General features: G+C 63.7%; 1 protein-coding gene across 2 annotated transcripts; it reads left to right on the forward strand.

The window, feature by feature from the left end:
- The first annotated feature begins 2,961 nt into the window (after positions 1-2,961).
- On the forward strand, positions 2,962-10,411 carry DLK1 (delta like non-canonical Notch ligand 1). Of its 2 annotated transcripts, XM_054567671.1 has the most exons (6): positions 2,962-3,028; positions 4,237-4,300; positions 4,769-4,899; positions 7,599-7,740; positions 9,499-9,778; positions 9,998-10,411. In XM_054567671.1, exons 1-6 carry the CDS (start codon positions 2,962-2,964, stop codon positions 10,241-10,243), a joined length of 930 nt encoding a protein of 309 aa, XP_054423646.1. In that variant the 3' UTR covers positions 10,244-10,411. The 2 variants fall into 2 exon arrangements, with proteins under 2 accessions (XP_054423646.1, XP_054423645.1); XM_054567670.1 differs by having other exon boundaries at positions 9,499-10,411.
- The last annotated feature ends 610 nt before the right edge of the window (positions 10,412-11,021 follow it).

Consider the following 11,021-nt stretch of genomic DNA (forward strand, 5'->3'; position numbering starts at 1 on the left):
CCGCTGCCGAGCGACCCTTTCTCTTGTCTGCTTGCTGAAAAGAAACCGCTGGCCGCCTGGATTTACAAATGCTTTATTGACACTAGAGCAAACCAACAGAAAGCTCCAGGCCCCTGGGTCCTGCGGGGCGGGCGGCCCCTTCCTCCCGCAGCCCTGCAGGGGGCTCTGGGAGAGGCCGCATCGGAAAGCCCCTGCCCCCTCCCCACCCCGCCTCCGCTCAGCTCCCTCTGGCCGCCTGGGCGGAGGCGAGTGGCAGCTGTTGGAGGAAGGGCAGGAAGGGGCCAGGCCTTGCCAGTGCGGTGGCTTTCTGCTTAGGAAAACCTGAGTTCCCTTTGGAGACAGGTGTGGCGTCCCTGTTTGTAGACCTGGAACCTGGGCCCCGAGGGGAAGTGACTGGCCCATGGCCCTCAGCAGGCAGGGATTGGAGCTGTGGCTCCCTGGCAGGTGCCGGCCGGCCAAGGACGTGCCCCTTCCAGCCAGGCCTGTGACATTTGGACAGGGACGCCCTCGGGTGAGACTGCCCTGCCCAGGCCTCCTTCCTTTGTCCAAGCTGGGGCGGGCGGTGATAAGAAGGGAGGAGGCCAGATGGGGGCGCAGTGAGGGCTTCCGGGAAGGGGGGTCCTCTTGGTGCCCCATGCAGTTTGCACCCCACCTTGAGGTGTGGTCCAAAGCGGGGCGCTCACCCCAAGCTGCCCAGCCCTGAGATCCGCTGCCCCCTTGGCCTCTAGCTGGGAACCCCGCCTCCCTGCCCTGCCCCCTGCGCTGTGTGGGATGGCCCTGGGGGCTGAGGTCAGGGTCCGTGGAGGGAAGGAGGTGGGAGGGTGAGCGGGATCGGCCGCAGCCGGACCCTCGGGCCTGGGCCTGCCGGCCACTCTCCTTGCACCCGGGGCCTTGGGCCAAAGGCCGCCTTCCACTTCTGGACTCGGTTTCTTCACCAGAGAAGTGTCCATGTGAGAGGGGAATAACCAAATGGGCACCCAGTTCTGGGTCTTCAGCAGAGAACACCAGGGAAGGGGCGCCTTCCCCAAGGTGGGGGGGCTTCCCTCCACCCTCTGGGGCGCCGGCTAAGAAATAGCCTTCACCCCAGTCCGGACTTAGGGCTCTCGGGCTGGCGCCTGGGGGGCTCCCCAGCCTCACTCCTCACACCTGCGTCCCGGTCCAAGTGTGTCCCCGCACCTTCCAGCGCCCCGTGAGAGGGCTGGCAGCCCACGCCCCCACCCAGGTTCCACGCTGTGGGGATCGCCACCCGGCCCCCCACCGCCCCCACCAGCACTGGCGCGGGGGAAGGGGCCCTGCCTTCGGGAGGCTGTGAAATCAGTGAGCACCCACCCCCACACTTGGCCTCCACTTGCAAACTAACCTATGCAAATGCAGCGCACAAAGGACCCTCTGCAGGTCCTAACCCCCTGGCACTTGTCCTCAGGGAGCCGAACACCTTTAATCACCTCCCCCCCGCCCATACATATACACACACACACAGCTGCCCAGAAGTGCCTTCACTGTTCCTGAACCTTCCTTACCCCGACAAGGGTGTGGGCAGCTGCCAGCAGAGTGCAGGACCCTAAGGCCCAGGCGGGGAGCTGTCTCCGGGGGGGCCTCTTAGGAGAGCGAGGGGCTGTGGCCGGGTTTGGGTCCCGCACCCATGCCCCCACAGCCCTGCCTGGAGGCCCCCCGGGGACCTGGAGTCGGTGCTGGGTGCCCTGTGGGCGTCTGTGCGTGGGAGATGGGCACCCTTGTGAGCTTGCCCACACATGCCACTGTGGGCAAAGATCAGCGAGGTCGTGTGTGCGTTGGGTGACTGCATGTGTTTAGAGGAGTGTGTAACCAAGAGCCCGTGGTTTGTCCACTCTGGGGACCGGGTGTGTATGCTTGTGAATGTTGGGTGTGGGGCTGTGCAAATGCGTGAAAGCCATGGCTGATGCTTCCGTGCGCCTGAGGCCCTGTGTGCTGACACAGGCGTGGGGGTGTGTGTGTGTGACCGAACGTGTGCTGGGGAGTCTGCATGTTTACAGGGGTGCTCGCATGTTCAGGTGCACACATGGCCCTGCACGTGCCTCTGTGTGGATGGCCGGGCCCTTGCTGGAAGGTGCCCAGGGTTTCATAACTGTATGTGCGCTGGCTACTGCATGCCCGTGGCTGGGGGGGTGGCACCCCTGACTCTTTCCGTGACGCATGCTTGTGTCGCGGCGCGTGTTTCTCATGCAGGCTGTGTCCGGGTTGCAGTGTGTGTGTGGCCACAAGTGTTGTCTGCGTCTCCCTGGGTTGTTACGGTTAGGGGCTTCGGCGCATAAGGCTTTTCATGAGTGATTTTCTGGGTGCATGTGTGATTACGTGAGTAGTCTACGTCGTTGGAGTGTGCGGGCGTGTTTTTCTGAATGTGCGAACCCTAGCATGTGTGCTTGGGACCTGAGCGATAAGTGTTGCTGTTTCTATACGTGTTTCTATAGCCCTAACGTGTCCTTGCGCCCTCCTGGGGTCTGCGGCCCGACCCCTCTTCAGTTCCTAAGACTTATGCTAAGCGGGCCCGGCTGTGCGCGCCCGTGTCCGTCCTGTGTTGGGAACGTGTGCTCAACGCGCGCGGGGTACCTGTGCCCGTCTAGCCAAGAGTGCGCCGCGTGCGCGAGCCGGTTTCCGGACGCCGCAGTGGTGGGGGGCGGCCCTGTGAGGGGCGGGGGTCACCGGGACTGGCCGGCGCCGGCCCCGTGCGCGCGGAGGCGGGGGCGGGGGGCGGGGGCCGCGGGGGGGGGGCGACGGTACGAAAAGGGCGGCGCGCGCGGCGGCGGCAGCAGCTCCGCCGCGGCGGCATTGGAGAGCGCAGCGCGCAGCCCGGTGCAGCCCTGGCTTTCCCCTCGCTGCGCACCCGCGCCCCCTTCCGCGTCCGCAACCAGAAGCCCAGCGCGGCGCCCGGAGCCGGACCCGCGCCCGCGCCAATTCCGGGACCGCGACCTCGGCCGCCCCGCGATGACCGCGACCGCAGCCCTCCTGCCCGTCCTCTTGCTCCTGCTGGCCTTCGGCCACAGTTCCCATGGTGAGCCCCCCGGCGGCCCGGCTCGCGCCCCCTCTGGGGAAGCCTGCGACGCCCCCCCGGCCGCCCGGTGCCCTGCGCGCCCCGTCCCGTGCGCCCCAACTCCCGCCCGTCCCGCCTAACCCTAAGCCCCGCTCTGTGCCTGCCGCGCCCTCTCTCCTGCCCCTGCATGCCCCGGGGGTCCCGGGGGGGAGGAGGTGTGTGGGACCCCTCAAGGCCTTCCCGCCCCGCGGAAGTGGCGCTCGCAGGGGTGTCGGCGCGCTGAGACAGGAGGTATGGAGAAACGAGGTGATGCCGGGAGCCCTCTGTGAGAAGGCTCCGGGGGGCAACTTTGGGGGTCCTCGTGTGCGTGTCGGGGTGCAGGTGTGCGGGGGGGCAGCGCGGGGCGACTTGGCCGTCGTAGCCTCAGATTCCCCACCAGGAGCCCAGCCCGAGTCCCTCCTGCGTGGCGTTTCTCTAGGTGAGGGGCTGCGACACTTCTGTCTGCAGCGGCCATCTGTCTCTGACAGCGAGAGAGAGTCGCCCCTCCCGCAGTGCCCCCCCTACTGCACCAGCCGTTATGGGGGAGGGGGCGTCTGGAGAGCGGGAGAGCAGGGTGAAGTAAAGGCACACAGTAGGTGACTGTGGAAGTGTCAGAATCTTTAAATCTTTAAACAGGGTCAGAATTGCAGTCCCCTCTGCAGACCCCGTGCGCAGTTGCTTTTTCTGTGTGAAGAGTGTGGGGCGGGGGGATTGGGGGATCCGACCTGGGTGCGCGGCTGGCCTGGGAGGAACCTCCCAAAACATCCAGACGCCTTACCTGTGAGCTGCCAGGTGAGCCTGTCTGGGCTTCCCGGCCATGGCTACCCCCACATCTACTCCCCTTTTTAGCTCACTTAGCCCAAGTGAGGGTCTGGCTGAGTGCCCTGAGGTCAAAACCTGTCCACCCACTGTCTCCTCGTCCCCAGTTTGGGGACCTGAGGTTGCCTACGCACTTTGTTTGGGGGGAATGACATGCCTGGCCTGCTCCTGAGAACAAGGCAGTGTTCTGTGGTCACCCCACGACCAGGACCGTGGCAGAGAGTTTGTCCTGAGTGGGGGGACGTGAAGGGCCTGCTGTGTGCCAGGCGAGCAGGACCACGAGGGTTCGCGCTCCCCGCAGGGAGGCTGGGGGCTCCGCCGTGGCCTCGGGGCCTCGTGGGGTGAGTGGGGTGACCTTTCTTGTGTCTCAGGAGCTGAGTGCCTCCCGGCCTGCCACCCTCAGCATGGACTCTGCGAGGACGACAATGTTTGCAGGTAATAGGTGGCTCCCCAGAGGCATCTCCGGTGGGCCAGGGCAGAATCCGGAAGGGTCAGGTGTCAGGCAGGAAAAAGCGGGGGAAGGGCTCAGCTACTGGGCTGCAACAGACAGCTTCCTATTGCCCCCTCCCCCTCAGGAGACTGCGGGGGGGGGGGGAGCGAGGGCAGAGGGTGGGGGCAGGGGAGAGCCACAGCTTCTGTCTGCTTTCTTGGATGACGCTGGCAGGGCGGCGCCCCCCCCCCCGCCCCTGCCCACAGGACGAGACCATTGCAGACCACTGCGGCAAAACGCGGCGCTGCCCCGGCCCGCAGGCAGCACCCCCGTCTGCCCCCAGACGGCCTCCGTGTCGGGGTCCCGCTGGCCTGGCGCTATGCAGACCCCGAGGGCCCTGGTCCCACAGAAAGCAGCCTGAGTCCCGTCCTCACCCCTGCCCGCCCTCAGACGTATCCCCCTCCCCACTACAGGTGCCAGCCTGGCTGGCAGGGTCCCCTGTGTGACCAGTGCGTGACCTCTCCTGGCTGTGTTAATGGACTCTGCGAGGAACCCTGGCAGTGCGTTTGCAACGACGGCTGGGAAGGGACCCTCTGCGACATAGGTGGGCACACGCCCTGCCCCTGCACGCCCCCGCCCCTCACCGCCCTCTGCCCCAGCGCCTTCTCCCAGCCTGATGGCTGCCCCTCCCCCCTTATTCCAGCCCACCAGGCGCTCTGCATGGTAATGATCTGTTTAAACACTTGCGATATGGGGGCAGGAGCCTCCTCACAGGCAGGGGTCGGAGTTTTGCTGCCCTCTGCACCCAGCACCCAGAGGAGGCCCTGGGCGGGGGTGGGGGGGTGGCAGGGAGCTGCCTGTGTAATAAAGAGTCACAAAGTCAACACATACCACACAAAGCCAGGCGGGTGGGGACCACAGACTGGGGAACCTGCCCAGGTCACTGAAACTCAGGGAGTGGCGAGGACTGGGTGGGAGGGGGGAAGGGGGTCTTGCAGAACTAAGCCTCCAGCAAATTCACAGTCAGACTGTCCTAAGGAGGCTGCAGAAAGCCAGCAAACAAGTCGCAGAGGAGGCACGGGGAGGGGGTCCGCGCTAAGTGGCAGGCAGCAGGAGCTGCGTCACAGCCGCTAGGACAGGGCTGGGGGCTGTGGCAGAAGGGCTGAGGTGTGGGGGGCAGGTGCCGGGGAAGGCGGAGAGGTGGTTCAAGGGGCGGTTGGGTGTTATCTGTGGATTCCGGTCATTTATGCAGAGTCTTTGTCCTCCATTACCCTGAGCCATTGAGAGTTGGCTGTCGCTGCGTTTTCAGGCCGCAAATGTGCCTCTGAGCCCGTGCTCATTTGGCAACACCTGCCCGGAAGCCTGGGCAGCCTGAAGTCCTCGAAAAATGTCCAGCAGCCTAGGCAGTGCCGAAGCGCCTCGGTCCCTTGGTCCCCGACATTAGCAGAGACTCATAGGGAAACTGAGGCCCAGAGAAGCCAAAGGGTTTGCTCAGGCTAAATTCTCCCCTGGGCTTTTTCTGATGCCCTCCTTTAAGGAAAACCTCAGGGCAGCCAGCTTTCAAAATCGAGCCTCCCCCCCGCCCCCCGCCAGACTCTGCAAAGTCTTGGGGCCTCCGAGCCCCTCCCCCGCTGTGGCGCAGGGCGTCATCTGCAGCTGACTCACGTGCCGGCGGTCATCACGGCAAGGCCGCCTCGCCGTAGCTCTAACTGCTTGGGAACCAGAGGGTCCCAGAGACGTCCCCATCTGGGCCCAGGACATTCAACCCGGAGCCCACCCCAGCTTGGTGTCATGGGATTCCCAGACCAAGGTCCCTTCCTCACCGGGCTGACAAAGGCTCTTAGCTTAGGGCGCTGGGTCCAGAGGAAATAGTCCCCTGCGTCACTGCGGGGCCCCTCCCTTGTTTCTTTCTTTTTTTTTTTTTTTGCCGGTCTCTGCGACTGTTCCTGGCCTGTCGCTGGTCGCTGCTGCAGCTGCTGCCCCAGCAGGGCCCCCTCCCCCACAGGCAGCCTCCTCCTCGAGCAAAAGGGGCCTTAGGCTTGACACTGTGAGGACAGGAGTAGAGTGGCTGCCAGCCTTCGGCCTAATTTTCAGACTCCCAGGTGACAGCAGCGCCCGGCGCGGGGGCCTGTGAGCTGGCCGCAGAGGCTGTGGGTGCTCCTGCGTGGCTAGCGCTTCCCTCCCTAATGACAGATCCTCTTCGTGTTTCCTCGCTCCCAGCTGGGCTCCCAGGAGCCCCCCATGGGCTCGGAGGTCTCTCTGTGCTGGTCGCTGGCCCTCTCCCTGCCACGAGGGTGCGGGGCTCTGGAACAGAGGGGAGCTCTGTACCTGTGGGGACCCCTCCCTGCCATCTGCCAGGACTCGCTGTGTCTGTGGTCGGCCCTGGCTTTTTATTGGGTAAAAAAATCAAAGCCGCCAGGTCCCGCAGAGACCAGCCAGGGGAGCCACTCTTTGTATAAGTGGGGACAGTGAGGCACCGCGTGGGAAGGGCTGGCCCCCGCAGCTGGCCAGGGGCTGGGGGCTACACTGGCACCGAGCGCCTGACCCAGGCCCCTTTGTTCAGCGCGTCCCCGCTCGCTGAGCCGAGAGAATGACGTGTGTGTGATGGGGAGGTGTCGCAAGGCGGCGGGAATCCACCCCTGCTCATTGAAACACGCTGGGGGTGAGGGCTGAGAGTTCTAATCTTGCTGCCTTCAAAAGAGAGGTGGCCTTTTTATGCCAGGCCCTGCGTTCCGAACCTGAGAGCAGAGGTCGCCTGGGGCGGGGGCAGAGCGGGGCTGAACTGCGTCTCCATCCCCCCCGTCACCGCCCCCCGCCCCGCGATGGGCCCGCACTTGGGGCCTCTCGGGTCTCCCACAGTTGGGCTGCAGCAGCCCCCCAAGTGGCAGTCCCCCCAGAAACACAAGAAGTTGGATGTGCGGACCTGGCTGGAGGAGGCAGGCATCAGGGACCTAAGGGGTGACTTGGTTCCCCGGAAAAGGGTGCAGGTGTCCTAGGCTGAAGGACAGTGAGCCACGGTGACTTTCTTTCCTCGTGGCCGAACACAAGGAAGCCCCTTTAGCTCCCTGAGCTCTTCAGGGTTTTGGGGGGTCATCACTGAACCCTCTTACTCAGGACCCCGCTTGGTGGCCATTGGCAGTAGCCACAGAGACACCTAGGCAGCCCACTTGGGGTCCCTCGCTTGACCAGCTGGAGGGGTGTCCTTCTGCCTCCAAGCTGGGAAGCGCTCCTTGCGGCCTCTGGGCCCCCCCTTGCCTCCCTGGCAGAGGGGGTGGCAAGGTCTGATGTTTTCCCCTCCCCCAGACACTCGGGCTTGCACCTCCGTCCCCTGTGCCAACAACGGGACCTGCGTGGACCGCGTCAACGGCAGCTACGAGTGCTCCTGTGCCCCTGGGTTCTCGGGAAAGGACTGTCAGAAGAAGGACGGGCCGTGCGTGATCAATGGGTAAATGTCCTTCCCGGTCACATGCCATCTTGCTGAATGCTGCTTTGGGCTCCAGCCTCGCCCCTAAAAGCCCTTTCAGCCCAGCCGGGCCCACCTGTGGGCAGACAAAAGCCTCTGTGAGTGCTCATCGGCAGCCCCCCGGGGGGCCGCCTGCCTTCCTGGCCGGGGAAGTGTCATTTCCATATTTCTACAAAATGATCCTGAAGGCGATTTCATATTCCCCTGCTGTCCCCAAGTCCTGATGCGTGTGAATGACAGTAGATTGGGACCACGAACTGGAGCTCAGAGCAGCATCATTTTCTAAAGGCAGCATAAAAAGCCGGAGTTTGGCAGGGCCCGGGGCCGTTTGTGTGAAACACGCTCAGCCTATCTTAGGGGCTGGTACTGGGGACCAGGCTTCCCTGGGAGTGGGTGTACTGGGGTGTCTCTGGAGGGCGCCGCTAGGCTGGGGTGGGGAGGGGGCTGTGGCCAGCGTGGGCGGAGCAGGGAGGTGGGGCAAGCCTTTAGCGCCAGGGCTTGGGGTCTGGCTCTCAGCTACCGGAGTGGGGAGGGGCTCTGGAGCCTGGCTGGCCCTTACGTGCTTAGCTGCCCAGTGTGGCCTATCCGGGGGCCAGGAGAGACCTTGGCAGGAGCAAGAATTCAGCCCAGAGCCCAGCCCTGGGCCTGGGGGAGCCCTTTCCTCTGAGGGGACAGGAACGAGAATGCCCCAGTGGCCGCTCCTGCCCTGGCATCGCATCGCAGGGTGGCGTGGAGACCCCGGAGCCGGCCAGCGCCATGAACGGGCGTTTGTGAGCATCGCAGGATCAGTCCGCAGAGGAGGGGGGCCGTCGAGCACCACGTCTGCTCATTAGAGGGAAGGGAAAATACAAAGCAAGGCCTTTCAAATGTTTTGCTTTTCTCTCTAACAGACTTGAACTAGTCTGTCAAAATACAGCGCAGGGTCCTTGAAATTCCGCTGGAGCCCCGCTCCCACGCAGCCTCCGTCCCGAGGCAGCGGTGCTGGTGTCTTGCGCCCACCGCCCCTTTCTTCCCTGGAGTTTTGGCATTTAGCAGATGACAAAGGGCCTGCTCGTTTAAAAGCACTTACATTAAATGCTCCGTGTGCTCCGCTTTGAGCAAACAGCTTGGGTCTGCAAGCTGCTCTTGGGTGAATGAGCTACTATTAACCGGCGCACGGACGCGCTCAGGCCGGCAGAGACAGAGCGCGTATTTCTTTCCCTCTGTGAGTCCCCAAGGGATTCTGCGCAATAACCTGCGGGCTCGCGCTGCTGCAAATAAAAGTAAAAATAATAACAGGCAGCAGCCACGGCCGCAGCAGCAGGGGACGCCGTCAGCGAGGCCGCGCAGCTCAGCCTCAGCGGCCCAGGGACCAAGCCCAGGAGGGGCTCTGGCCCTGTGTCATCACGGACGTGGCCCCTCTCAGCCTCGGTTTCTCGCCCCCCCCCCCAGTCCAGTGACTGATGGGCAGGCCTCTGGTTGGAGGGACAGCATAGAGAGGGGCGAGGAGGTGGGCATTGGCACAGGACGGCAGGCGTGTTCCGGTTGGCCGTGCGATGGAGGTGAGGCACACACCCTGCCGAGGTGTGTGGCCCGCCCTGGGCCGCCAGGGCACCTTTGTGGGCAGGGGTCACAGTGCCCAGTGCCTCCCGGCCCCGCCCCCCGGCCAGCATCGCTCTGAGCAGCTGCCTCCTGCCCACGGTGACTCTGTCCTGGCCCAGCCCCCGAGGGACCGTGACCTTGTCTCCTTGTGTGCTGCAGTTCTCCCTGCCAGCACGGTGGCACCTGCGTGGACGACGATGGCCGGGCCTCCCATGCCTCCTGCCTGTGCCCCCCTGGCTTCTCGGGCAACTTCTGCGAGATCGTGGCCAACAGCTGCACCCCCAACCCGTGCGAGAACCAAGGCATCTGCACCGACATCGGGGGTGACTTCCGCTGCCGCTGCCCCACCGGCTTCGTGGACAAGACCTGCAGCCGCCCGGTGACCAACTGTGCCTCCGATCCGTGCCTGAACGGGGGCACCTGCCTGCAGCACTCCCAGGTGAGGTTCGAGTGTCTGTGCAAGCCCGAGTTCACAGGCCCCATCTGCGGCAGGAAGCGCGCGGCCGGCTCCCAGCAGGTCACCCGTCTGCCCAGCGGGCACGGCCTGCCCTACCGCCTGACCCCCGGGGTGCACGAGCTGCCCGTGGCGCAGCCTGAGCACCGCGTCCTCAAGGTGTCCATGAGGGAGCTCAACAAGAGCACCCCGCTCCTCTCCGAGGGCCAGGCCATCTGCTTCACCATCCTGGGCGTGCTGACCAGCCTGGTTGTGCTGGGCACCATGGGCATCATCTTCCTCAACAAGTGCGAGGCCTGGGTGTCCAACCTGCGCTACAACCACATGCTGAATAAGAAGAAGAAGCTGCTGCTGCAGTACAACAGCGGGGAAGACCTGGCTGTCAACATCATCTTCCCCGATAAGATCGACATGACCACCTTCAAGGAGGCCAGCGACGAGGAGATCTAAGCAGCGTTCCCACCGCCCCCTCTACCCGCGGTCCCGCCAGCTCACTATACGCGGTCTGTTCTCACCTTTGTGGTGGTGGTATTTGCTATCTCTCGTGTCCAATCTGGTGAACGCTGTGCTCCCCTCTTACCTCTGTGTTGCTGTGTGACCGATGCAATGCTGAAACAAGCCTCCTGCTCTCTCTTAATGCATGATAAATAATAAGAATTTCATCTTTAAATGAGTAAAAGAGATAGTATGTCATTCTAAACTCTAAACTTCTTATAAAAATCAAAAAGACCAAAAAAAAACATGGCAACTGCACCAGGACTCTGTGCCGACGTCCCTCTCCGAGGGGTCTCGGCCACAGGGTCCTTGAAAAATCACACTGAGCTTGACCGGCCACTGTGACAAGGGCTGCGCCCTCTTTTGTTCGTTAGTTCTCACACGCCACCTCCGACTCGCACTCACTTCAAGTTCAACATCTCAGTCCTTAGCTCTTTGTGACCAGAGTTGAGATTTTGCAGAGTGCGGCGGCCACGTGTCAGGCAGAGAGAGCCCCGGGTTGGCTGCGGGAGGGCCGGGACCTCGTCCCAGCCCCGCCACTAACTCGCCATGTCATCCTCAGCGAGTCCCCTTCCCCACCCCGGGCCCACCTTTTCGCCCCTCTCCAAGAGAGGGGCTTGAACACAGTGACCATCAGAAGTCCTCTCCTGTCTAAAACTCTTGAATCGGGAGCGATGAGGGACGACCTAAAACAGTCCCGGACCCTGCCCGTTAGGATCGGATGAAGACGACG

This window comes from Pteronotus mesoamericanus, unplaced genomic scaffold (genome assembly GCF_021234165.1).
Source record: "Pteronotus mesoamericanus isolate MK-2021 breed Mesoamerican mustached bat unplaced genomic scaffold, CSHL_Meso_final contig_192, whole genome shotgun sequence".
Lineage (NCBI taxonomy): Eukaryota > Metazoa > Chordata > Mammalia > Chiroptera > Mormoopidae > Pteronotus > Pteronotus mesoamericanus.